Raw genomic sequence first — 25,186 nt, forward strand, 5'->3', positions numbered from 1 at the left:
GGTTGAAAACCCTATTTGCTACCTATGGCTTTCTTGCAAAGGAAAAGAGCTACTGTAGCTTTTTTAAGTCTTTCCTGAATATTAGATTTCCAACCTAATTTTTTGTCCAATATCAGACCAAGATACAGTGGTACACCTTTTATTGAAGGAGGTACAATTAATGGGATCTTGTATTTCCGTGTGAAAAGGACGAGGTCTGTTTTTTGAGAATTAATACTAAGTCCGCAGTGAGCAGCCCATCTAGTGAACATATTGAGTGCATTTTGGAGGAGGTCTCTCAGTGTATTAGGATTTTCCCCTGTGACGGCGATAGCAACATCATCGGCATATACAACCACTCTGTAGCCTTCCCACTCAAGGGATTTTAGTAGTTCGTTAACCACTATGTTCTACAGGAGAGGGGACAGAACACCACCTTGCGGAGTGCCTCTACTGACAGACCGTTTTGTGCAAAAATCCCCCAACTTTGAGTTGATGATCCTGCTTTTTAGCATTAAATAAATCAATATTTGTGTAACTTTGAGTAAACATTTTTAACACTCTATATAAAACTTTTGTCTGCTAAGCTGATAGCTCAAAATTGTATAAGTATAAGTATGAAGAATAGAGACAGATCTAGATGAACTATAAATTGGGTTATTTTACCCATGAAACACTACACAAGTAAGCAAACGAAGGAATAAGGGTACATTTTGTCTCTCTGAGTGGCACAACAGTGCGTAGGAAACTAATACCCAGTGACTTACAAACAAATCTCAACCATTCATGTATGTAAGTAAATTTAAAGGAGGGGACCTACAGTTTTTATGCCGAATTCAAGCGGCTAAATTGAGAAAGTACTTTTCGTGGTAAGAATTATGGCTGAATCACATACACGCTTCAGCTTCGGCTTCGCCTGACGTTTACGAGTTCAGCCATAGGAATTCAATGCATGCTATCACAATGTAGCTTCGACCTCACGTTTTGTTTGACAATCGTAAGGAAAAGAATGTAATGTAACGTAATGTGACTCCAAACGGAAGCTCTAGTTCAATTTTCTGAACATTTGCTTTGTCTGACAGCTCATCAGCAGTAAAAAAATGTTAACAAACAAAATATTTGCTCTTTGGAGGGATGAAATAATAGAAATGTCATTCAAAGCAACCTCGAAGCGGGCCTAACGTAACGGAGACGAAGCCGAAGCTGAAGCGTGTATGTGCTTCAGCCATTACTCTTGGAAGCTTTGTCAGCTCCTCTCAAGAGGCTTTACCGGTGAATACAATTTTATGATGGTACAGGCAGGGATTAAACCCAAGACCTTTAGCATGACTAATTGATTGAAGAAATTTTTTCGTTTGTCTTATTTATTCTATTATATACAATTTTGTAAAATTAAATTGTATGTTTTTTCTTTTGAAATGTCACACTTAAATAACAAATGACTTTTCTAAGTTCATAACATAAATAAATAACAAAATGTTCCTTGTTATTCTTTTTTTTATTATTTGACAATATACACATAACATTTCCATTTTCTATCATATCCGTTTTAAGGATTTAATAATTTATTTGCTGCTGTACATTCTGAGTTTTCCAAAATATTACCACAACACGACCAATGTCTTCTACCTGGATGTCCATTATGTCCATGTCCACAACCATTATAGCCTGGCATACGTCCATCACAAGAACATGTTACTTGCTTAGAACCTTTACTCGAACAAAATGTACAACAATGATAAATTCCTGTATGAGGTCGTACAGTTCTTGCCGCAAATGTAAATGGGCTTCCCTAATGTAATAAACAAAGCAAAAATAAATTTTAAGTTCCAAAGTTTTTTATATTTTCTTACCTTGATATTTTTATCATTTATAGTAATTGTTAAAACCATAGTTCCTTGGGCAATTGGAACAAAATTAATGCCGTAACTGCCATCTCGACGATCGTTCACCTTTAAAAAATGATAGAAGTGTGAATAAACAAAGAGAGCTTTCGATAAGTAATTAGTAATTTAAGCAGATTTCGAAAACGACATTTGGGTCAAAAATGCTATTGAAAGATGTTTCTTAACTTATAGTGCAAAATAACTTTTTAAAGGAATGGCGATGATAGCCACAAGTAATTGATTGTCGCTTTCGAATGAATTTGACAGTTTTGTAATAGTCAATGGGCAGGTATAAGCAACATAAAGGGCTTCATTTGCAGTCAACTGCGTTCTTTGAACGTAAATTTAGACCAAGGCAACTAGTTAGTCTTGAAAGTGTCATATACTTTAAACTCTACTTCACCAACCTCTACCTTCAGTTGACCGTACATAAACTACCAAAAACTTAATTGTCCACAAAACACCTCTCAGGCAAGCTACACTTCCATCTCAAATTGAATTTTGTATTTTAAGGAAATAGAACTTATTGCTTTTATAGTTTGACAAATAACCCTTTCATATAAAACATCAAATAGAATTGTGCAGAAAATAAATAAATCACAGAGTAACAAAGTTCAGCTCTCAGTTGAACGAACAAAAATGATCACTTGTCATTTTGAAACAAGTTGACTTGACTCGATAGAGATTTTTCTTGACTAACTTTCCAGTGAACTTTCCAATAAAGTAGCCTTAAATGGAAGGCAATTTTTTGGCAGCTGGACAATTAGATACTTGAAACTTGCCTTACTTTCAAGTCCCTTATGTCGCCTGAACCTGCCCAATAGCATTTTTGACGTTTGAAATATGTGTAATATCAGTTAAATTTTTGGCGATAGAATTGGAAAAGCTGACCTTATTTTCCAAATAAAGAAAAAATCTTAGACATAGAATAAATTTACCTCAACTGGTAAATATTTCGATGAAAGTTCCTTATACTTAAGTTGAACGCCAATTTTTAAACCCCCATGGCATAATGGCATTCCATCCGCATCTCTACTAAGAATAACCATTTCAACTTTACGATGTACCCGTAGTTGAGAGTAGCCTGCAAGAAAAATGTTATAACAAAAAAATTTAAAGGTTTGAAGAAAATTGAAGCTACAATGTTTTCCAATAAGCACTTGACAATTTGCACAATTGAGGAACGTACGTCGCTTGAAATAGAAAATCGGCTTCAGTTCTTGAGCCTATGCAAAATACGCTATAATGTGGTCTGAGCACTGCCCAATTCTTGAGAACGCCTTGGAATTGACTGATTTTAATCGCCTACTGTCTACGCTTGAGTGTCAAAGCAGTATCGACCAATCCGTTCTCTCATTGACACAGCAACATCACAAAGCGATATTTAGGCTCAAATTATTGCACTAAACTTGTTATTATCTGTCTAATAGGGCAAGAATTACAACCGGAAATTTGAGTTAATTCTCTTAAAAGTGTAGTCAGCGACTCCGATTCTCGGCAGAAATTTTTTGCAGGCATTGCTCGTTTACCTTAATCATGATGAAAATGTTGAGTTTCCTAAATAAACTGACAGTGACAGTTTGATGACTAGTAAAAGGGTGCGTTCACAAATTAAATTCAAGGCCGCCAAGTCCCAATTGGAAAACCCGATATAATTTAACGATAGAAAATTCATTATCTTTGGTGTTATTAAAAAAATTTGCTGTCATATTTACAAATTCAACTTTACCTTCGGTTTCCAATGTACACAACGATGGTTCTACTGTCTGAGTTGTAATTATACCGAATATAGGAATATTTCTACTACTTTTGGAAACAGGAGCTCGAACTTCAGGTAAAAAGTGAAGTGTATCTGAAATCTGTAAAACAAAAAACCATTAAACCCTATTATTATATTCATGTGTTGAACTTGTTAACCCTAGGATCAATTGGTGTCTTAAATTTTTGACAAAATTCAAACCGTCCTAGTAGAATATTTACAAATGACAAAATTTCAACTTCATTTCCGCTCTCGAACAGATCTTCACTGAATCTTATTGCACTCATTGCTTCAGTTGATCTTTTTTCTACAAATTATAGGAATTTTTTAGTTCTGCTTTATTATGGTTGCTTTTGTATAATTACCCATATCCAACTGCTGTTCGACAATCATTTGAACTTTTGATTCTCTAGCTCGTGCAATTTGTTGAATTAATGTTTTTCCATGAAGTTCTATAGCTTCAGTGTAGGCGGCCATAAAAGTGTCAACGTCAGCTTGTGTAGTGTCACATTTTTTGTTAATACTTCTAGCAATCTCGTTAAGACGACTAATCGAGTGATGAGCATAGTCACAAAGCGGTCGGGCTTGATCTGTTGATTCCTTAATGGCTTTGCTATAGCTTGCAAATGCTTTCGTTATGGATTCATGCTTGTGACCTTTATGCAATAAAACCAAACAATCTGAACATGCAACCTTAATTAAAGATAAAATTGATGTAAATTTGTTTGACTTGGAAGAATAAAATTTTCTGACCTGCCGGCAGGAACTACAAAAAGCTTTCATTTCAAATCCAGGATGCATGGAACATTTTATTGAGAAATTAGGATCATTTAGGAACGCTTTCTTGAGATTTCGACTCTTGCGAAGTTCAAGAATGTTTTTTATCCTATGACTTGCAGTGTGTCTTTGTCGTTCATGAGATTCCTTACAAAATGTACAAAGATTTATAGTACACGTTATACAGTGAAAGGTTGCCTATAAAATTAATAACAAACATTTCAAATTATATTATGTGAAATTATTATAAATCGCTTACGCTTGTTTCCACATAACATAAACTACACCAAATTTTTGATATAACATCATTTCCAATTTTTAATTTAAATGCTTCAATTTTTCGAACGAGTACAAAATTTTGTGGTAATTGACGAATACCCCCGATTGGCACTTCTGTCGATTGTTGACATTCCTTACAGATTATTATGCGAGATCTTTCAATTTGGGTCTGTGATGGTACATCAGCTTTCTTATTCTTAAATAAAAAAATTAAAACAAATTTAAATACAACCGAATATTGATAAGAACAAAATGTGTTACAACTTTATTTTTATTTTTTTCAGCTGACTTTTTACTGCGAAAACTTGTAAATGATGATCGACTTTCGGGGCGGGTTGAGCCTGCAGATCCATTGCGATATGACATTTCTGGAGATGACTCTACCGATATGGATTTGATGCTATAACTGGATTTGGTAGATGCTGAAATGAAAAAATTGAAGTTTTGTAAAACAAATTTTGTACATTATAATCAAACTGCAATATTATTACAATACTATAGAATTTTCTTTGTAGGTAAGAGAATTTGTTTTGAATAGATCATCACTATTTGGATAGGTGTCACTTTGAAAGCTGTCATCTTTTGGCAAGAAAATCTACGTCATTGCGAAATGCTTTAAGAATGGTCAGGTTTAGACTACATAAGGGACTTCATTTGCAGTCAACAGCATTCTTTCATCGATAAATAAGACAAATGCAACTGATTAACTTTTAAATGTCTCGAAACTTTACTTGATTATCTTTTACTTGCCGAAAGTACCAACAGCATTGTTATTTATACAATGAAAAAAACCTTAAACAGGCTAAGTTGTATTTTATTTTTGATAAAAAAGATCATTTTTCTTTTTCCAATATGACAAGAAACCCTTTAACACAGGACTTTGGATAAAATTGTGCAATAAGTAAATAAGTCCCACAGAAGTTCAGCTTTCAATTGAATTTAAGGATATGATCAACTGAACTTTGACGTCTTTTATGTCAAAGTGTCAGTAGATCAGATCCTTAAATTGACAACACGGGACATTTTTCTTGACTAACTTTCCAGTCAACTTTCCAATCAAGTTTCCTTGTTTGAAAGGTAATTTTTTGCCAGCTGGAAAATCAGACACTAGAAACTTGCCTTACTTAATTTTTCGTTAATTAGTCTTGAATTGGTTATGATATTTACAGGTTTCTTACTTAAAAAAAAAAAATCTTTTGGTTAGTTTATATAATACTTGTCAATTAATCTCCTTCGACAATTTTTAATTGGTCACAACTAATTGACTGATAATTAGAAACAATTTATTAAGAAATTATTAAGCGGTCTTTGCATAGCTCAAAAGGGCTTTGAAACAAAAAGATGTGTTTTTCAATCATTTATATACACTTAGGACAGAATGAATTGATTTCACAGTTCATACAACCCTTTACTTATTAACTCTTTGTTTGTCTACTATTCTTCCGCCCTACCATCTTTAATTTATCCGACCTGAAATAGAATCTGATAAGCATCATATAAAGGTACTTTTATAGCCTATAAGTGGAAAAGAAAAAAAACACTATAAGGCTATAGTACCATAGTACCTACTGTAAAATGTGCGCTTTACATTTTTTTCTGTTAAAGACATCCTTATTAATGATTTATAAGAAATTCTTCACATTCATATATCCTGTGTGTCCATTGATTGCTAAGCAGAGCATCCTCGCATCACTTCATCATCAGTTCTTTCAGTTATAAGAGCATGCACAACACACATCTCATTCAATGCGAAACGGCCAAGTTTTGTCTAAGCAAACATTAACCATATAACCACCCTGATCTAACTTTATATTAATAATAATGTGTCCTTAATACATTTTAAAGGACATATATTTGATTTACAATTTCCTTTAAATTATATGGAGAGCTATAAACAAATAATGTTTAACCCAAGTACACATTATGCATCCTTAGCGTTTTCTTTTTATTGTCAGTTTTGCTCATCTGTCAAAACCAACAAAATGGTGGCATCAGGTGTATCTTGATTACGTCATCCAATTTTTAATACTGTTTGTTAAAACAACATAAGGGAAGAGTGAAGACACATAAAACAAACTAAACTGCAATGACAATACAGTTGTCACCTGTCAAAGCGCGACAATAAAGAAAATAGATCTGTTCGGGCGTTGAACTCGAGTTTACGATATTTACGATCTAATAGAGACAAAAGTTAACATTTCAGATTGCTTCAAAGGAGTTTATTGTTTCTATTCAATATGTCAAATTCTGCGCTATCTTAAGCGTAATTGTGGATGGCTGTTATGTACACCAGAAGCTTAATGTATTGACTTTTACGTATATATGTAGATCATCCTTTTATGTTGTGACAACCGAATCAAAAACATCATTTATAAAACTGACAGATGAAAATTTGATTGGTGCTGGTGTAAAAGAGGAGTAAATATCTTTGGTTATCCATGGACCTTAAATAAACACCATTAAGTAAATACGCGTGCATTAACGTCAAAACCGATTAGGTCTGTTTGAATCGTTCTATATCCCAAACGGTCAATCATAGTTGTAGATAAGTTCGTAAGATATATATGAACAATTTCATGCGACTCTTAATGAACTTTTTTTCTTCCGCAGAGATGTCTGTACCATATACATTATTATGGGACATGCGCACTTACGCAATAACAGAACACACAAATTCATTATACTCTCGATATGTCAAACATTGAATTCACATCGCATTCGGTCTCGGTTAACAATGTTTTTAAAAAAATATGTAAAAAATCGTAGAAAATTAAAGATTCTCTTACTCGTTACCGTTATTGCATTAATTGTTGCCACAATTGTTTTATTCAATTCAAATAATGAACATGAGAAAATAATCGATGTTGGATTCATCGATGTGTTCGATACAAAATCCGAATCACGCGAAGAACATCCTGTTATTGTTCCAGAAAAATACAATGAACACAAAGTGAAAACACGTCTTATCAAGGACAAAATTAAATACCTTACCCAGAATCGGGAGCGTGACAGTGATATAGATAATGAAGAATTCACAAAATTGGATACTGTTACGACAAATGTGCACATCTTCTATACAGCGCCGGTGGCATGGTATAAGAAGGGAAAACCACACAAGTTGGTCAAGGAGACCATCGATGAGAATGACACTGTAGTTATTCCACAAAAAGTCCCAAAGGTCCTAAATACAGCCTTTTATCCGGCATTGGGACTTTATAAACCTACAACCGGAGTACTTCGAAAGCAATTTGAAAATATAAAAAACGCGGGTATTGGAGTTTTAATTTTAACACTGAATCCAAAACTTAGTGAGGACTTAATTCAGTTGATACTAAATACAGCACCAAGCTTTAATTTAACGGTAACATTTGAAGTTGGTTTGGCAAACAATCAGAGTTTGGACTTTTTGAAAAGTCAACTTGAGACTATTCGGAAGTATTCGACTAGCGAAGCTTTTTACAGAGTTCTTTCAATTACAAAGAACTCTTATGTGCCTTTGATATATGTTAGTAATGCGTACAAATTAAATGAGGTTGATAAGGTATTTTGTAGCAATCAGATGGATAATGCACGAGATGTTTTGGACGCGTTGTTTATAGGCCATATAAGGTGAGTTGGTGATATTGTGTTATTATTGATTTTATTTAAATTATTTTTAATTCGATATGAATCTCTATTTTGTTATGTGAATATTTACAATGTTTGAAAATAATATTGAAGTCAAGTATGAAGGGTTTAGAGTGCTCACTTTAAGTTTCTTTGTGATGTTTAGTAGTATAGAGCAACATCAAAGAGTCGGCTTTGTGTCAAAGGATATAAACGAATGGGAAAAAGGATAAAGTGCGATAAGAACCCAAAGTACAAAGAAAAACACATTGAAATGCATCTTGCGTCGTTTTAATGTGTTTTGAGAGTATAGCAAGTGTTTTTATATGGTTCCGTTGGGCGCCATTTTTCACAGGGGAATCTTTGAAGTTTTTTTTTTAGATTGCAATCAAAAGAACTCGAAAGGATTATCAACGATATTGTTGTTTACTTTTAGACAAAACAAGATATTTTTGCTAGATATCAGTAAAAAGCTTTAGTGAATGTTTGTTTCAAAGCAAATATCATTCTACGGATTTTCATTTGTATTCATGATCACTTCGAAATGCAAAAGTTTAACTAATGAAATGTCAAATTCTCACCAGTTCAATTGAATACAATACAAAATTAACTTAACCCCCTGACGGTATTCGGAATGAACAGTTTTGAGACGACTCCTTTCCTTTCACTTTTGTGGAAGTGATATAAAAATGTTTAAGGTTAATGTAAATCACGTCAAAGGTAGGTTTAGACGACATAAGAGACTTCATTTGCAGCCTACGCATTATTTGAATGGAAAGTAAAACAAAGTTATAAATAATAAATTGGGTGGCGCAACAGTCCGTTGTGAACAAGGCCTAGTGACGTACAACTCTCAATCATTCCTGTGTGTGAGTACCTACTGTTGTCAGGAAGAAAGGGACCTACAATTTTAGGCCGAATCCGAACCGCTAATTTGAGAAAGCACTTTTTCATGACAAGAATTACTCTTGAAGGATTTTGTCAATTCCTCGCGAAAAATATTTTTTTTAAAGACCCCTTGCATGACAGTCCAACGCACTAACCATCATGCCACGGGTACTACGTAAAACAAAGTTAGCTCGTTAATTTTTTAAAAGTCATGAATTTTAACTTGGATCTTTATTTGCAGAAAATAAGAACAAAAGTATTATCCACAAACAAACTCTTTATACTGGTTAAAAGTTCATCATAAGTCGTTTTTTTTTTTTAATTATAAAGAAAAATGTCCTCATTCCCTTTTCAAACATGACATATACAAATCTTAAAATAAAGTTGTACATTGGAAACAGAGTTATAAAGTTCGTCAAATTAAAAAAAAATAGATCAATTGACATTTTGACATTATCACACTTGACTTAATTGAAGGGGAAATTTTTCTTGGCTAGCTTTGCAATCAACTTTCCAGTAAAGTTGCCTTAATGTGGAATTCAATGGGTAGGTTCAGACGACGTAAGGGACTTGAAAGTTAGACAAGTTACTAGTATCTGATTGGCCAGCTGCCAAAAAATTACCTTCCAACTAAGGCACTTTAATAGAAAGTTGACTGGAAAGTTAGTCAAAAAAAATCTCCCTATCTGTCAAAATGACACTTCATCATGTTTTTTTATTCAACTGAAAGCTGAACTTTATTATTATATGATTTATTTAATTTCTGCACAACTCCATTTTATTCTTTCTGTAAAAGGGTACCTTGCAAATTTGGAAAAGAAATTAGTAATATTTCTTTACAATACAAAATACAAATCGTGATGGACTTCTAGCTTTTCTGAGGAGTGTTTTGTAGACAATAATGTTTATTTTTAATTTTTGTACGATAAACTTAAAGTAGAAAATTGTGAAGTATGGTTCTGAATTTGAAATTAATTACACTTGTAAGACTAACTAGTTGCCTCAAAATTAACGTTCAAAGAATGAAGTTGACTGCAAATGAAGTCCCTTATCTATGTTGTCTGAACCTTCCCAATTTTTGGTTGCTTATGGTTTCTGAACCTGCCGAATCTACCGGTTCAGACACCATAAGGGAGTAGTATCCGTGCCGTGATGACAAACAACATCCTAGAGATCTTTTGTTCAATCCCTGGCTGTGCCATGTAATTGTTTTTTCACCTCTTACGAGGAATTAACATATTCTCAAAAAAGTAATTGTTGACATGAAAAGTGCTTATTTAAATCGCCATTCCCTGACTTCATTACTCGCACAAAGGAATGGAGAGAGTTAAGACAACATATTGGACTTTATCCACAGTCAACAAACCTCTACCATCAGCTTTTCGCGCCAAAAACCAATCATTAAATGGAATTGTGCAGAAACTTGCCTTACTTTCAAGTCCCTTACCCTGAGGCCCCACAAGAGTAAAATCTAATCAAGCTTCTCTTCCGCAATCTCATCCATAATCCATTGTTTTTTTTTGACTGTCTTGCCATGAGCGACCTCAAATGTCACATTTGACATTAGAAACGGTTAATCTGTTGTTTACTTTTTTGTTGATTTACCTTTAGTGTCGGTAGTTGTTTTTTTTTACAAAATTAAATTTCAAACAAATTATAAAAAAAATGCCCTTGAGTAAACAAAAATTAGCCCTTTTAAAAAATATGATTGCTGGGTTCAAGAGGGTAAAAGCAAACACAGGTTTTGGGTGAATCCATTTCTCGAAGTAAGGGAACTTCATGAAGGTGCACCTACTCAACACTTATTATGGGAGGACTGTGCAGACTATAAGAATTTTCGTAGAATGTCGGTTGACAGCTTTGAAGCTGTTCTGTGCCTTGTAAAGATAAGTTTGAATTAATGATTTAGGCACTCGACTACAATTTAAGCGAAATGAAAATGGCCGCTCACCACCATATACAACACAAACGTCAAATTTGATGACAGGATTTTGATCTGCTCGAAAAATCCAAACTGCGATGACCGGATTGTTGGTCTCTATTGGATTATCTGATTACAGGCCGATAGTCCTGTCATCGGAAATGTTCAATGGAGACCCCAAGTTATGTCGTATGAACCTGCCCAGTGTTAGCACTGTTTGTTTTTTAAAACGAAATTAATAGATTCCGTATTGTACATACATACATATGTAGGTCTGTTCCTTTACTCTGAATATCTTGTATGCTTACTTTTTAGTCCAAAGTTCTGAAAAATTAAATTGACAGAACATGGAAATAAAAATCATATAAATAAAGTAACGTATTAGATAATGATATGCACAATCATTCAAACAATTTATGATTTAGTAAACTAGGCAGTATTTAATAAAACTTAAACTGACATTTCTGTCATATTATTTTCAGATTAAAAACCCACGCAGAAACAATGCGTCGACTTTGTTTTGATGGATTTTATAGTAAAGTACCTAGTAATGGTGCTACATTTGCGAGTACTTGGAAAAATTGGTCATATCTCAAATCTTTTGCTGTAACGTACAAAATGTTGTTTGTACCAACAGTTGGTCCTGGTTTTGCAGAACGTAATAAATTTCCCCGTCATGGAGATATCCAGAGGCATCGTAGTAATGGCAGAGTAAGGAATTATTATAATATTTCCCTAAAACAATTTCAAAAAATGTTTCACTAAACTTTTGTTGCAATTTTATTATTTTATAGTACTACGGAGTAGCTTGGCGCACAGCAATTATCAATCATATTGGTTTTATTAACATAGCCAGCTATAATAATTGGCAAGATGGTAGTCAAATTGAGGAAGTTCTACCAAGAAGTGGATTCCTTGATTATAATCCAGGATCGCCAAGGAAATATTTAGAATTAACTGCTCATTGGGTTGGTAACTTTTTAAAATCTAAAAAACAATCACAATCAATTTGTTATGAACTATTAAATAATACAATTTGTTAAAAAAATAATAAAATATTTATATATATACAAATTTCATCAATAATTCCAAAAACAAAATCAATTAACATTTAAACATTCCAGTAGAAAATGATTCTATCCAATTTCCAGTTTTAAAAGACTTCTTTTTTGAAAAAAAAAAACAAACAAACAAATATGTTATTGTTAAATAATATCTAAAAATTATATATCAGTATTATGTATTATAATCAGTATTACAATAATTAGGACATAGCTATTTTACTTACTTACTATAAATGATAAGATAAATATATTTTAAATCTTTTAAATGTGTTTCTATTAAAAATAAAATGACAGGAAAGGTGTCAGAGTGACAGCCATAAGGAAATTGGAAAGGAAATAAGTAATACTTCTTAACAATGCAAAATACAAATTGTGATGGACTTATAGTTTGTCTGAAAAGTTTTTTCCAGACAATAATATTTTTAGTAGTTTTTTTACAATTAAATAAAGGTAGATGTTAGTGAAGAAAGTATGTAAATTTTAATAAATGACTCTAAAAAAATAGTTGTCTTGGTCAAAATTTACGTTCAAAGACTGAAAATTTGGCGTTTTTCTTTTTTAGTTTATATCCGAGCACTGAGCAGAGTCTGAGCGAACAGAGTAGTGTAGAGTAGAGTAGAGTTCTGAGCAGAGTATGTTCAGAGCTCTCTGATTTAATTATGAAACAACTTGAGCACTAAACTGTCATGATTTAAAATGTCGCATGTTTAAAGGAGTTCAAAATTTTCGTCAACCAAATTGGTCCATTTTAAGCCTGAAATAAATTTGATTCATAAAAATGCTATTTGCAATTAGTTTTTTCTTTCTTTCTGCACTAAAGCGACCAGGCTCTTCCGCCATTTTCATTGTTTTGACGATTATTTTTTTAATTTATTGGATTTCAAATATTCTGAGCCCACAGAGCGCACTCTGAACATGTTCAGAACTAAAATAGAAACACGAATTTAAAGCTCTGAACGATCACAGCTAAAAAAACACAATTATTTTTTTGACAGTTCGAGCTCTGTTAAATTAAATCTTTTGTGTTGTGTGAACCCAACCAATGATAGTATTCATGCAAACAAAAATGACCAATTCTAAATGAAATGGCATCTATGCATTATTGGTTACTAAAAACACCAATATTGAAATATTACTTCATATTCGACGAACTAAATTTTTGCATGACTAGAAATTAGAGCAAAAAATACTACAATGTCCTATAGATAGTAAAAATGTCTGGTCATTTGTAAAACACGTACGAAACACCACGTCATTTTCGGTTCCAACGTTCGTCCATTATGACATTTCCTATGTAAACTCGATTGATAAAGCAAATTTGTTGTACTGCAAAGTTTGCTGTTAATTCGACGCTACCAGAGAGTGTCCTGAGTCCTCCTGTTCTTGAGAGCGTAATGGATTATATGGGTCAAATCTTCTTTCACCCTCGAACAGTTGCAAGAGTATTGAAAGACCTTGGCATACACAAATCTGCTGGCCCGGATAGTATTCCCCCTATTGTTCTGAAGAGGTGTTCTTCAACGCTTGCAACCACTGCGTAAGCTTTTCCATCTTTCCTACTCTACAGGTCTACAGGCATTTGATAGAGTTTGGCACCAAGCTCTCTTATCGAAAATGCGTGCTTTTGTTTTCGACGAATCCCTTCTTCGTTGGATTAAAAATAACCTTTCTAACCGTTTAATACAAGTTGTATTTGATGGTTTCAAGTCTGAAGTTCATAAAATAAATGCTGGTATTCATTTATTTATTTATTTTTTATTTTATTTTTATTTTAATATGTAGCTAACAGTTCAAAAAACCAATTACAATATAACATAATTCTATCTGTTTAAATTATAATTTAAATTCATGACAAAAATCCGAAAAATATCAAAAACAAAAAAAAGCAAAAAAAAATGTTTAAAGTTAAGAATTAAAAAAAATTCATCAACAGTAAAAACAAAGTTTATGTACTAAAGTAAAGAAGAAAGGCAAAGGCAAACTAGAATTAATAAGATGGTTATGACTTCATGAGGAAGAGTGCGAAGAAACAACTCTCAATAACAGTAATTTAACATTTCTTTCACTGAGTTCAAAATTTAGGATATCAAACGAGAGGAAGTAATTATTATGGTTAACTTGCATCCGGATCATAGGTGATTTCATGAATATATTAGTTCGTGAGCGAGGTGGTTGAAATATTTGCAATGCGTGGCGGTTAGGTCGAGATGGACATCGTATGTATACTTCAGACAATAATAAAGACGAATGTACTTTACCTATAATTATTTTCCTCAAGTAGGTTTCTGTTAACATTAACCTACGTTGAGATAATGAAAGCATTTTAAAAAGTATTAATCTATCATCGTATTCACTATGATTGGCGTATAGTTTAAACTGAAGGTATCTGGTAAATTTACGTTGAACTCTTTCTATTGTGTCACTGTGAGTTTTATAGATTGGTGACCATACAACAGCTCCATACTCAAGAATACTTCTACACAGCATATTAAATAACTGTAGGAAAGACTCAGAATTTTTAAAAAACTTGCCAATTCGGAAAATGAAACCCATCACCTTCGAAGATTTTTTAATAATATCGTCATAATGAGGTGTGAATGAGAATTTGGAATCAAATTTAATTCCAAGGTCTCTATGCTCCGTTTCCCTCTTTAACGTATTTTTATTTATCTCATATTCAAAGTTAATGGATTTAAGTACGACACTATTGAACATTTCTTTATATTCAGATCTAAATTATTAAGTTGACACCAATCAAATAATGTGTTGAGGTCTTTTTGAAGATCAATGCAATCCCTAACATTATTTATAACTTTGAATATTTTCAAGTCATCTGCGTAAGCAAGAGACATCGAAGACATATTGTGAGTAACATCATTAACGTAAATATTAAAAAGTAATGGGCCCAAAATTGAGCCTTGTGTACCACCTGATGAAGGGTAGAAAGGTCTTGAATGTACATTATTTAGAACGACATTATATTGTCTATCTGAGAGATAGGTCTCAAACCATTTAACGAGGTTTTCCTGAAATCCAAATTCTCGCAATTTCAGTACCAAAGTTGAATGGCTTATCCTGTCAAAGGCTTTTGAAAAATCCGTGTACACAACATCGACTTGTGTGGATTTATCTAATGCTTTTGCCACAAAATGTGAAAAAGAAACAAGATTAGACACCGTCGATCGACCTCGCACAAAACCGTGCTGGCCATCGCTTAAATATGGAAGGATGTCAGGTATTATTGAGGTGTACACACACTTTTCAAAAATTAAGGACATGGCGTTCAAAATTGATACTGGACGGTAATTCTTAACATCAGAAGGATTCCCATTTTTTAGAATCGGAGTAACAAATGAATGTTTAAGACATGATGGAAATGTTTTGTCACGCAAAGATTTGTTGAATAGCATACATAAAGGTACAACAATAGATTCTTGACAGTTTTTATAAAATAAGTTTGGAACACCATCAGGACCTGCATTTTTTGTTGTATCAAGACTATTCAAAACACAAGCCACGCTACCTGTTGTCATCATAGGAACAAGTATATCTGTTAAATGTAGATTTGAATTGTTATTCAAGCTTCTGATAGATAATGCATTTGTATGGCTGTAGTTAAGTTGAAAATGCGAAGAAAAAGCTTCTGTTATACTTTGATTTGTGGAATGAATTTCATCATCGAGAGTCATTGTGTTGGGAATCTTATTGGATTTCCGTAGCTCCTTAGAGTATGACCAAAAGAACTTGACATTTGTTTTAATATTATTTTCAACTTCCTTTAGATACTGAGCATAACATTCACTGATCTGCTTTTTGACTACCGTACGCAAATACTTAAAAGTAATTACATCATCTGGCCTGTTAAATTTTCTTACCTTACGCAGCATTTTGTTTTTTTCTTTTATTGAATTGATAAGGTTGATAGAATACCATTTGGGATAATTTGCGTTGCGCACTTTTTTAAGTGGCACATATAAATTAATTCCATTAAGTATGACATCAAAAAAACTTTGGAATGCTAATTCTGTGCCTAAAGTATTGAGATAAGACCAGTTCACATCCATTAAGAATAAATTTAAACTTTGAAAATTAGCCCTATGAAAATTTCTTTGTTGAATAACAGATTCTGACAAAAATCTTTCCACATGAAATTTACATGTTATTAACAGTGGTGGGTGATATGTGTCAATTTTGGAAAGAACTTCATTTGTTGCAGAGACCGTAATGTTTGGAGAGCGCATTGTTGAAAAAACCAAGTCAAGTAAATTGTCATCGCAATTTCTAATTGGGTTATATTGTGAGAAATTGCAAAAGGATGTAGACATCAATAGCGATTCGGCTTTGCGAGACGTATAGTAACTTGGTATTAAGCTTTTAGAGATTAATCCGAAAGTCCATATGATAGTCGGGACATTAAAGTCACCTAAATAGATTACTTCTGCATTATTTGAAAGCGATTGAAAAACTGAACAAAGATTATTGCAAAATTGATCATATACATCAGCAGTAGTTTGAGGTCTAATATAGTTGCAACAAATAAAAATTTTTCTCATGTTAGTTGGATTTGTTAAACATATCCATAAATCCTCAAAACATGTCTCCAATTTTGAAAATCTAATTGCTGGTACATGATTTTTTACGGCAATCAAACAACCACCTCCCCCGCATGACTCAAATATTTCATTATTTCTATCTTTCCGGAATACATTATAGTTCAAAGGAAACGCTTCATTAGATTGAATACTATCATTAAAATTAGTTTCGGTAAAACATATGACATCAAAATCATTACATAATATTGCTTTCTTGATATCGTGTAATTTGGTTACAGCTCTATTAATGTTTTGGTAGTAAATATTTAAATTATTCATTTATATGTTTATCTATGTTATTGTGATTTGTACTTGCTTGTTTTTAAAGTTTTACTCTATCAAACGAAAATCAGTAAGTGATGAAAGTTTAAAAATTTTGCTCTCGTCATCCTTCCTCATGAAAATATTGCCATTTTTTTTCCATAAATACTTAAAATTGTGCTCAATCTTGTGTGCCTTTGCTTTCTTGTACAAAATAAGATCTGAAATAGGAATGTATTCATTGATATAAATAAGTTGATCATTAATTGAATTAGATATAGAAAATGAAAGAGAATTTTGATTTTGTGATACATTAATACGGTGTAGTTTAGCTGCAGTCAAGAATCGTTTGCAAACGTGAGTGTTCTTCATTTCAATCAGTAACGGTCCCGGTTTAGCTGTTTTGCTAGGAAGCCGTCTTATATCAACGACGTCATCATCTTTTAATGGAACATTGGACAGAACTGCTTGAACCTGCGTAAAGACAGCTCTTAAGTCGATGTTCGGTTCATGATTTGGAATATTATATATCATAATTTGCTTCTGAGCTTCTTTTTGCTCCAGCTGGTGTATGCGTTGATGTTGTGAGACGATTTGATGCTTAAGCTGTGTATTTTCAGACTCGAGGTCATCGATTCTCTTCTTGTTGTCTGAAATTGCGGTAGCCATGCTCTCGATCTCTGAGAGTTGTTTGCTCACTTTACAAACTGAGTTCGTGAACGCCAATTGAGTGGCCTTGATTTTTTCGAGCTCCATGTGTATTTTTTTAATTGATTGATGAAAATCAATATCTGATTCGGAGTCTATTTCCCCCATATTTAAGCTGGTGTTATTGAGGTTATGAGTTGTTAATTGAATGCGACAAGATTCGCACTTCCATACTGATATTTCACCAGATGCTAGTTTATGGAATAGCTCCTTATCAATTTTACCACACTTGGCATGGAAATGTTTATCACAGCCATTGCACAAAATTCCTGGATTATTTCTTGACACATTTTGCTTACAAGATATGCATTTAGCCACCATGATCACAATCACGTGAATTTGCAAATGTTTTTAACTAATTCTTTTTACGAGTATATTCAAAGAATTATATTAATGTTTATAAACCAATGAAAGTATTACTTTTATCACAATTAGTAAATAAATGTTTTTTAATATATTGCGTTTATTTTATTGTTTAAAATAATTTTTATCAAGAGCTTTGTTAAAATGCGTGTTCTCAGTTTGACAGATAGAGAACAGGATCCTAAGGGCTCCGTTTTGTCTCCGACTCTCTGCCACTTCTAATCCATTAAACTGTTTCGCTGACGACAGTACTCTCAGCATATTTGTTTCTAGATTCACATCCTTATCCTTCGGATGTAGAACTTCAACAGCAGTGTATGATAAGCTCATTAGATTCTGATCTCGAGTGGCACTTGCATCCAGGAAACTAAACAACTTTTAGCATTCGGTATGTGTATCACAGATCACCTCACATGATCACATATTCAATATTGCCAAAAATTCTGCTAGGTGCTTAGGATTTCTCCGACGTTGTAAGAAATGTTTCACCCCTTCTGGTCTGGCTGTAATTTACAAAGCCTTCATTCGTCCAAAACTTGAATATAACTCCCATATTTTGGCAGGTGCCCCTCAAACAAGTTTAAGTATTTTCGAGAGGATCTACAAAAGAGGTTTGAACTCGAACCAAAACAATTACTTTACTCGAGCACTGCCGCAATGTTTCACGCCTTTCGTTGTTCTACCGATATTTTTATAAACAGTGTTCTGTTGAATTAGCCAGTTGCATTCCCCCCCCCAAACAATTCAGCCGTAATACTCGTACTTCTAGGAATGCACATTAGTTTAACCTTGAGATCATTTTTGGACATACTGTCAACTATAGAGATTCTTTTTTTAACCGCACATCGAGAACGTGGAATGCTTTACCCAGCTTTGTTTTTTCATATCATTTTGATATTCAAAACTTTAAGACCAATGTGCATCGGTATCTCCTCTTTAATTCCTCCCTATTTTCCTAAAGCTCACACTGTGTTTAAACTTTGAACATGTTAAGGGTATAATAACCTCTTGATTGTCCATTTTTTATAAATAGATATAAGGAGTATTAATTAATTTAGGATCGTTTGTCCAAAGATTAAAGTAAGATAACTATTGCCGAAATGTTTATGTTTATCTTTAATTTGATAAGGGGAATTCACACTCTCAGATTAGATTGAGGTTTGATAGACTTGAATTTGAATTTGAAAAAAGGACTTTTCATCACACAACGATTATTTTTGAGAATATTAATATGAAAACCTAAGGTAAGATTTAGAGGAACAAAATTAGTAAAGGCTTTGTATATTTTAGGTTATTTTTTGAGATAAAATTTAGTTTTCTGGCGACTTATCAAAATACATTTTCTTTTTAAACTTTAATGGTACGTTTAGCAATTAGATAGACATCTGTCAAAATTCAAATGAGAAGCGATATTTCATGCTCACTATTTGTGAATTATATTTTAGAATGTAAACCCCTCTCATACTCAAATTTTATAGTGTCAATTGAGAATAGGCCCGTTCCTAAAACAGTTTAATTTTAAGAAAAATTACGAAATTTAACAAAATCCTGTTCGCGTACTCAAAATTTCGTAGTTTTTGCGTAAAAGAGAGCGCTGACGAGAGAGTAAAACATTTCCCCAACCTACGAATTTCAGCCTAAGAAATTTCTTCGGGCTGATTTGTGAAAAGTGTCAAATTTGATAGAACTTTAAATAAATTGCTCGCTTTTGCTGTCACTTATAAAATTAAAAATTCCTTCCAAAGAACAGCAACAAGATTGCAATTTTGAAGTTTCAATTTAATTAGGTTTACATAAAAAAAAAAAAACAAAAACAATGAACCATCATGATGTTGCTTGAAATTCATGTTGTCTTAATTTATCCATTTACAAAAAAATAATTAAATTCTAAACACTAAAAGAATAGATGATGTTTTAAAATTTATATTTTTTTTGACAGTAAAATTGTGGGAAAAATTTGTTGTTTTCCGTTCGCTAACTTTTTTGTAGTTTTGTATTTTTGTGAGAGAATTTTTCCCCCACTCTTTAAAATATTTCTTTTTACGACTTTAAGTGCAGTAAGTACACAAACGGACCTAATGTGAACCTATTTCTAAAAAATTAAACTTTTGTTCACACCGTGTTTTTTTTATCAGCATATGAGGCACATTTTCACCTAAGTTGATTATTTAACGACCAGAATGGTTATATTTGGGAAAATAGGAATCCACAAATGATTGTTTTAAAGTAGATGCGCAAAGAGTGACTATTTGCAGTGGTTTATAGGATGCGTTGTATTCATCGGGACGTTTTCTTTCGAAAGCTAATTTCCACAAATTATTTTGGCTAGAATTGATTGTGGTCACGAATTGAAAATGTGGAACTAGAAAGGTTCAACGACATAATTTGCTTGAAGGTAAGGCAAGTTTCAAATATTAGACAGCTTCCAAAAATAATTGACTTCAAACTAAATAAACTTTATTGGAAAGTTGACTGGAAAGCTAGTAAAGAAAAATCTTATTAACTATTAAGTCAATTACACTTTAATTAAATAAATTGGGTGGCGCAACAGTCCGTTGTGAACCAGGGCCTAGTGACTTACAACTCGCAACCATTCCTGTGTGCGAGTATTGTTGTCAGGAATGGAAGTTACCTACAATTTTAGGCCGAATTCGAACGGCTAATTTGAGAAAGCACTTTTTCATGACAAGAATTACTCTTGAAGGAATTGTCAATTCCTCGCAAGAGGCAGTACCCGCGAAAATTATTTTTTTTTTAAAATAAGGTGGCACAGGTAGGAATTGAACCCAGACCCCTCTCATGACAGTCCAACGCACTAACCATCATGCCACGGGTACTACGTCAATTATACTTATGCATGTCAAAATGACAGCTGATCATGTTTTTCATTTAGCTAAACTTTTTAACTCTGTGGTCATTTATTAAGTGCTCAATTTTATGTAAAGTTTTGTGCAAAAAGATTCTTTATCATTGAGATGAATAATAACAAACAATAACAAAATACATCTTATGATAAGCCTGAGAATCGAATGTTTTTGTATATAATAATTTTGTTGGAACTTCTGCAAGTAAAATTAATGACATTTAAAAATTAAATAGCTCCTTTTCGCTTATTTTCCGTTCAAAGAATGAAGTTGACTGCAAATGAACTTTCTTATAATGTGCAGGTTCAGACAACATAAGGAACTTCATTTGCAGTCAACTTCATTCTTTCAACGTAAATTATTACCAAGGCAACTAGTTAGTTTTTCAAGTGTCATGAATTTCAAATTCAGAGATTTACTTCACAAAAACTACCAAAAACATTATTGTCTTCAAAACACCCCTCAGGCAAGCTACAAGTTCATCGCGATTTTTATTTTGTATTGTAACGAAATTTTACTTATAACTTTTTACATTGACAAGGAACTCTTTTACAGAAGGCATACAATAAAGTTGTGCATCAGTGAGAAATAAAGTTCAGCTTTCAGTTGAATGAAAAAAACATCATCAATTGTCATTTTGACAGAAGTAGACTTGACTTGATTATTAAAAAGATTTTTCTTTACTAACTTTCCAGTCAGCTTTCCATTAATGTTGCCTTAATTGGAAGTTAATTTTTAAAACTGCTTTGAATACAGTTTTTAGTATGGAAAAAAGAACAATAAACTAATTTCTTAAAACAAACATTTCAAAAATCAATTTTCAATACTTACATTTCCAATCGTAATCCTTCTGATTCGGTTGTGACCAAAATGGAATACTAGAATCCTGTTTGAAATTTTCATCGACTAAGCATTGAAAACAAAACGAATGCAAACAAAACAGTGTCCTTGGATCCTTATAGGCTTCATGGCAAATTCCACATTGAAGATCTTCCGGAATTGGATCATTTTTCACTGCTACTTCTGTTGAAGCCGCCACCACCGCCCCCGCTGCCGTCGCCGTGCTGTGTAAACATTAAAATCAATTTGAAAAAGAATTACTTGGTACCGCTTTTCTATCGATTTCGAAGTTCAAGAATGACTAAAAGAGATTAACGCTGATGGATTCGCAAATCCCTTCAGACCAAACAACACAACTGACCTTGGTTGCAGGCCATAATCGATATTATTGCTCTTCGACTGGTCTTGATGAGGTTGTTGCATCAATGTTGCAATTTCTAGCACAGAATTGGGTTGTTTCTCCATAGTATTGGAATTTTCACTGCTGCGATTAGAAAGTGATGAATCACCACTTATCTGAGTGGATTCGGGAGAAGATGACTGGTCACCCTGCTGATGTTGATAAACTATTGCAGTTTTGGGATTAACCGCTGTTGAACCCCTGATAAATTTTGGAATACATCCATTTGAAAAGACTGAGGACGAACAAGTTGCAATTTTATTTGTTTTAGCCCGAAAGGAGTTACTGCGGCTAGCAGAAGAGTTCTTAGCCACCTCAAAGGATGTCAAAACTATTTCCGGCAAATTGACCTGAGACTCATTCTTTACTTGACGATCCTCTTTGCCCGAACCCAAATTTATTGGCACTATTGTGAACGACGGCACCGCAGCCGCCGCCGTCGTTGTCGCCACTGTACGACTCTTATTGTTGGCCTTTTGCTCTTGACTTTCGATATACAGCTCACGCGGAGAGCTTATTCGTTTAGGCGAATTGGTTAAAAGGGAAATTTTCTCTGGCGAAAGACAGAGCTTTAATTTTTCGTCATGATTTATATCAAAATGTTTGCTAAGCCTTCGCACCGACGACGACGACGATGACGCAGAAGATGCACACACATTTGATATGGACTTGCTTTTGATTTTCCTATATCCTTCTAATTCACAATCACTATTTTCGCGTGAAGAATTGCGACTTACGAACTCGTAGTCACTGTCGCAGGAGTTATTCTGGTCGTCAGTTAACTGTGATAAGTATTCACTATTCATAATGGCACTGGCACTATATGGATACTCGACACAGAGGTCGCTGCGAACACCGAACACCCGCGCGAAGGAACACGATTTGAACAAGAACTTCCAACGCACTAAATGAGGCCGCATTTGGTAATTTAACAAATTGCAATTGTTTCTTCGATTGCATTTCGTTCTAGAATTTTAATCCAATTAGATTCAGTTTATTTCATTGATTTTTAAAATGAGCCACATGTCTTATGGTTGGTATTGGCATAGGGCTGGCGATATAGGACTGTGTATTGATGACGCAGAGAGGGGCGGGAAAACAAAACATCACTTTCTTCTGTTATGTCGAAATGTTTACATTCAGGAAAAAAAGTAAAAGGAATCGAATCGAAAGATTGAAAATTTGTGTCTATTTGTTGTTGATTTTAACACACGAAATATGCATTGAAGACCTTCTTATTTATATTAATAATACTATATTATGAGTAATGGTCTTAGAAGGAATTTACGATTTATAAGGTCAACATAAGTTCTCGGGTGTTATTGCAAGTTGCAAATATGACAAATGCATATGGAATGAACAAAAGTTATGTAGGTTTCTGTAATTATGTTTCTTTTTATGTTCCAAATAAACATATGCAAAATGTAATAAAAAATAAGCTGATATGGAAAAGAAAACCTAGTTCTAATCTAAATGAACATATATAGTGAACATTCAGAAAACTTCAAATGTATGAAATGTATGTAATGAAAGCAATCTAAAGAGACCTAATGAAGTCAAACAACGGTAACTCATTTTGAATCTTTGGTTTGTGTAACTGAAATAACTCATACGCCACAGTGACTGTGTTAAAATTTCAGACTATTAGATATGTATTCGTTTGTAATGTGTTAATAACTTACTAACTTAAGGTGGCGCTACAGTCCAGGGCGTAAAGGGTGAGTTTTTAGCTATTATCTTTTTGGCAACACTGGTTTAAAAAGCTGACGCACTCTCGAGATGGAATCAACGGTGGCGTCTACAGTTCCAGTAAGGTTGAACTACTTAGTGAACACATTATAGGGCTTCTTCGACATATTCGGAGCCCAGGCCGTAAGGAGCGGTTTATCCGGATCCCCTTCCTTGGAGTTATACTAAGAATCTGGCCCTTCAGGTTGGGGGTTGTGCCGTCGATGTGACTTCCTGGCCACGTAAAAAATACCTTTAGTTGCGAAGCACCAACAAGAATCGGATACGAACGGATTCACTGTTGACAACCCACGCAAACGAAATAAGGACAACAAACTTCGGATATGTACGTGGAATGTTAGGTCAATTAACAGAACTGCTACGAGCAGAAGAGGAGAGAGGAACACCGGCTTCTTAGACGGAAAAAGAGAGAGCATGAGAAGCGCGCGATCGAGGAGATAGAGGGATGTCACAACAGGAATGAGGTTCGTAAATTTTACCAAAAAAGGTAAAAAAAAACCTCCCAAGGGTACCAGCCACGATCCGAAGCCTGTAAAGACGATCAGGGGAACATCGTAGTAGAACCGCTGTCGATGCTGAGAATATGGAAAGATCACTTTTCGAAATTATATAACGGCGATGACGAACCGAATTCCGCTGTAAGGGAGATAGAACCACTCAACCTGGGCGACGCAGATCAACAATTCCGCCTAATCTAAACTTAAATCAAACAAAGCTGCTGGAGCTGACGGCATCGCTGCCGAACTATTCAAAGCAGCAGGCGATGACTTGGTACGGAGCATGCACCAACTCATCTGCAAAATATGGTCGGAAGAAAGCATGCCCGATGAGTGGAATCTCAGCATAGTGTGGCTGATACATAAGAAAGGAGACTAAACTGCGCCAACTACAGAGGCATCAGTCTCCTTAACATTGCGTATAAGATCCTCTCTGCCGTATTATGTGAACGTCTGAAGCCATTCGTCAACAACCTGATTGGTCCTTATCAGTGTGGCTTCAGACCAGGAAAGTCCACTATCGACCAAATATTCACACTAAGGCAGATCTTGGAAAAAACCCAGGAGCTTCAAATCGATACCCACCATCTCTTTATCGATTTCAAAGCCGCGTATGACAGCATCTATAGGGAAGAGCTCTACCGAGCAATGTCTAGTTTTGGCATCCCTGTCAAACTTATCCGTTTATCTTACCGATGCATTTGATGTCAAAAAAGGTTTTAGACAGGCGATGAACTGTCATGCGACTTCTTC

At 33.9% G+C, this 25,186-nt stretch overlaps 2 protein-coding genes across 2 annotated transcripts; one reads left to right on the plus strand and one right to left on the minus strand.

The window, feature by feature from the left end:
* Nucleotides 1-1,528: 1,528 nt before the first annotated feature.
* Nucleotides 1,529-23,072, minus strand: LOC129952465 (tripartite motif-containing protein 45). Its single transcript, XM_056065056.1, has 11 exons — nucleotides 22,149-23,072; nucleotides 21,779-22,011; nucleotides 4,942-5,102; nucleotides 4,661-4,876; nucleotides 4,378-4,599; nucleotides 3,990-4,317; nucleotides 3,783-3,931; nucleotides 3,595-3,724; nucleotides 2,804-2,949; nucleotides 1,833-1,931; nucleotides 1,529-1,771 (listed from the first exon to the last, which is right to left on the minus strand). Exons 1-11 carry the CDS (start codon nucleotides 22,991-22,993, stop codon nucleotides 1,529-1,531), a joined length of 2,772 nt encoding a protein of 923 aa, XP_055921031.1. The 5' UTR covers nucleotides 22,994-23,072.
* LOC129952464 (glycoprotein endo-alpha-1,2-mannosidase) lies at nucleotides 7,371-12,195 on the plus strand. The gene is made up of 3 exons (XM_056065055.1): nucleotides 7,371-8,289; nucleotides 11,578-11,806; nucleotides 11,890-12,195. The coding sequence occupies exons 1-3, from the start codon at nucleotides 7,415-7,417 to the stop codon at nucleotides 12,136-12,138; spliced, it is 1,353 nt and encodes a 450-aa protein (XP_055921030.1). The 5' UTR covers nucleotides 7,371-7,414; the 3' UTR covers nucleotides 12,139-12,195.
* Nucleotides 23,073-25,186: the final 2,114 nt, after the last annotated feature.

Source organism: Eupeodes corollae, chromosome 3 (assembly GCF_945859685.1).
Source record: "Eupeodes corollae chromosome 3, idEupCoro1.1, whole genome shotgun sequence".
In the NCBI taxonomy this organism is placed as follows: Eukaryota; Metazoa; Arthropoda; class Insecta; order Diptera; family Syrphidae; genus Eupeodes; species Eupeodes corollae.

What these genes read in the sequence shown, in the direction of transcription:
- LOC129952464 (XM_056065055.1), top strand. Translation starts at nt 7,415, where the DNA reads ATGTTTTTAAAAAAATATGTAAAAAATCGTAGAAAATTAAAGATTCTC. An exon ending in TTGTTTATAGGCCATATAAG is followed by an intron (nt 8,290 to 11,577) that starts GTGAGTTGGTGA and finishes TATTATTTTCAG; the next exon opens with ATTAAAAACCCACGCAGAAA. An exon ending in GGCATCGTAGTAATGGCAGA is followed by an intron (nt 11,807 to 11,889) that starts GTAAGGAATTAT and finishes ATTATTTTATAG; the next exon opens with TACTACGGAGTAGCTTGGCG.
- LOC129952465 (XM_056065056.1), bottom strand. Translation starts at nt 22,993, where the DNA reads ATGAATAGTGAATACTTATCACAGTTAACTGACGACCAGAATAACTCC. An exon ending in TATGTTATGTGGAAACAAGC is followed by an intron (nt 4,600 to 4,660) that starts GTAAGCGATTTA and finishes TTAATTTTATAG; the next exon opens with GCAACCTTTCACTGTATAAC. An exon ending in CGAAATATTTACCAGTTGAG is followed by an intron (nt 1,932 to 2,803) that starts GTAAATTTATTC and finishes CATTTTTTAAAG; the next exon opens with GTGAACGATCGTCGAGATGG.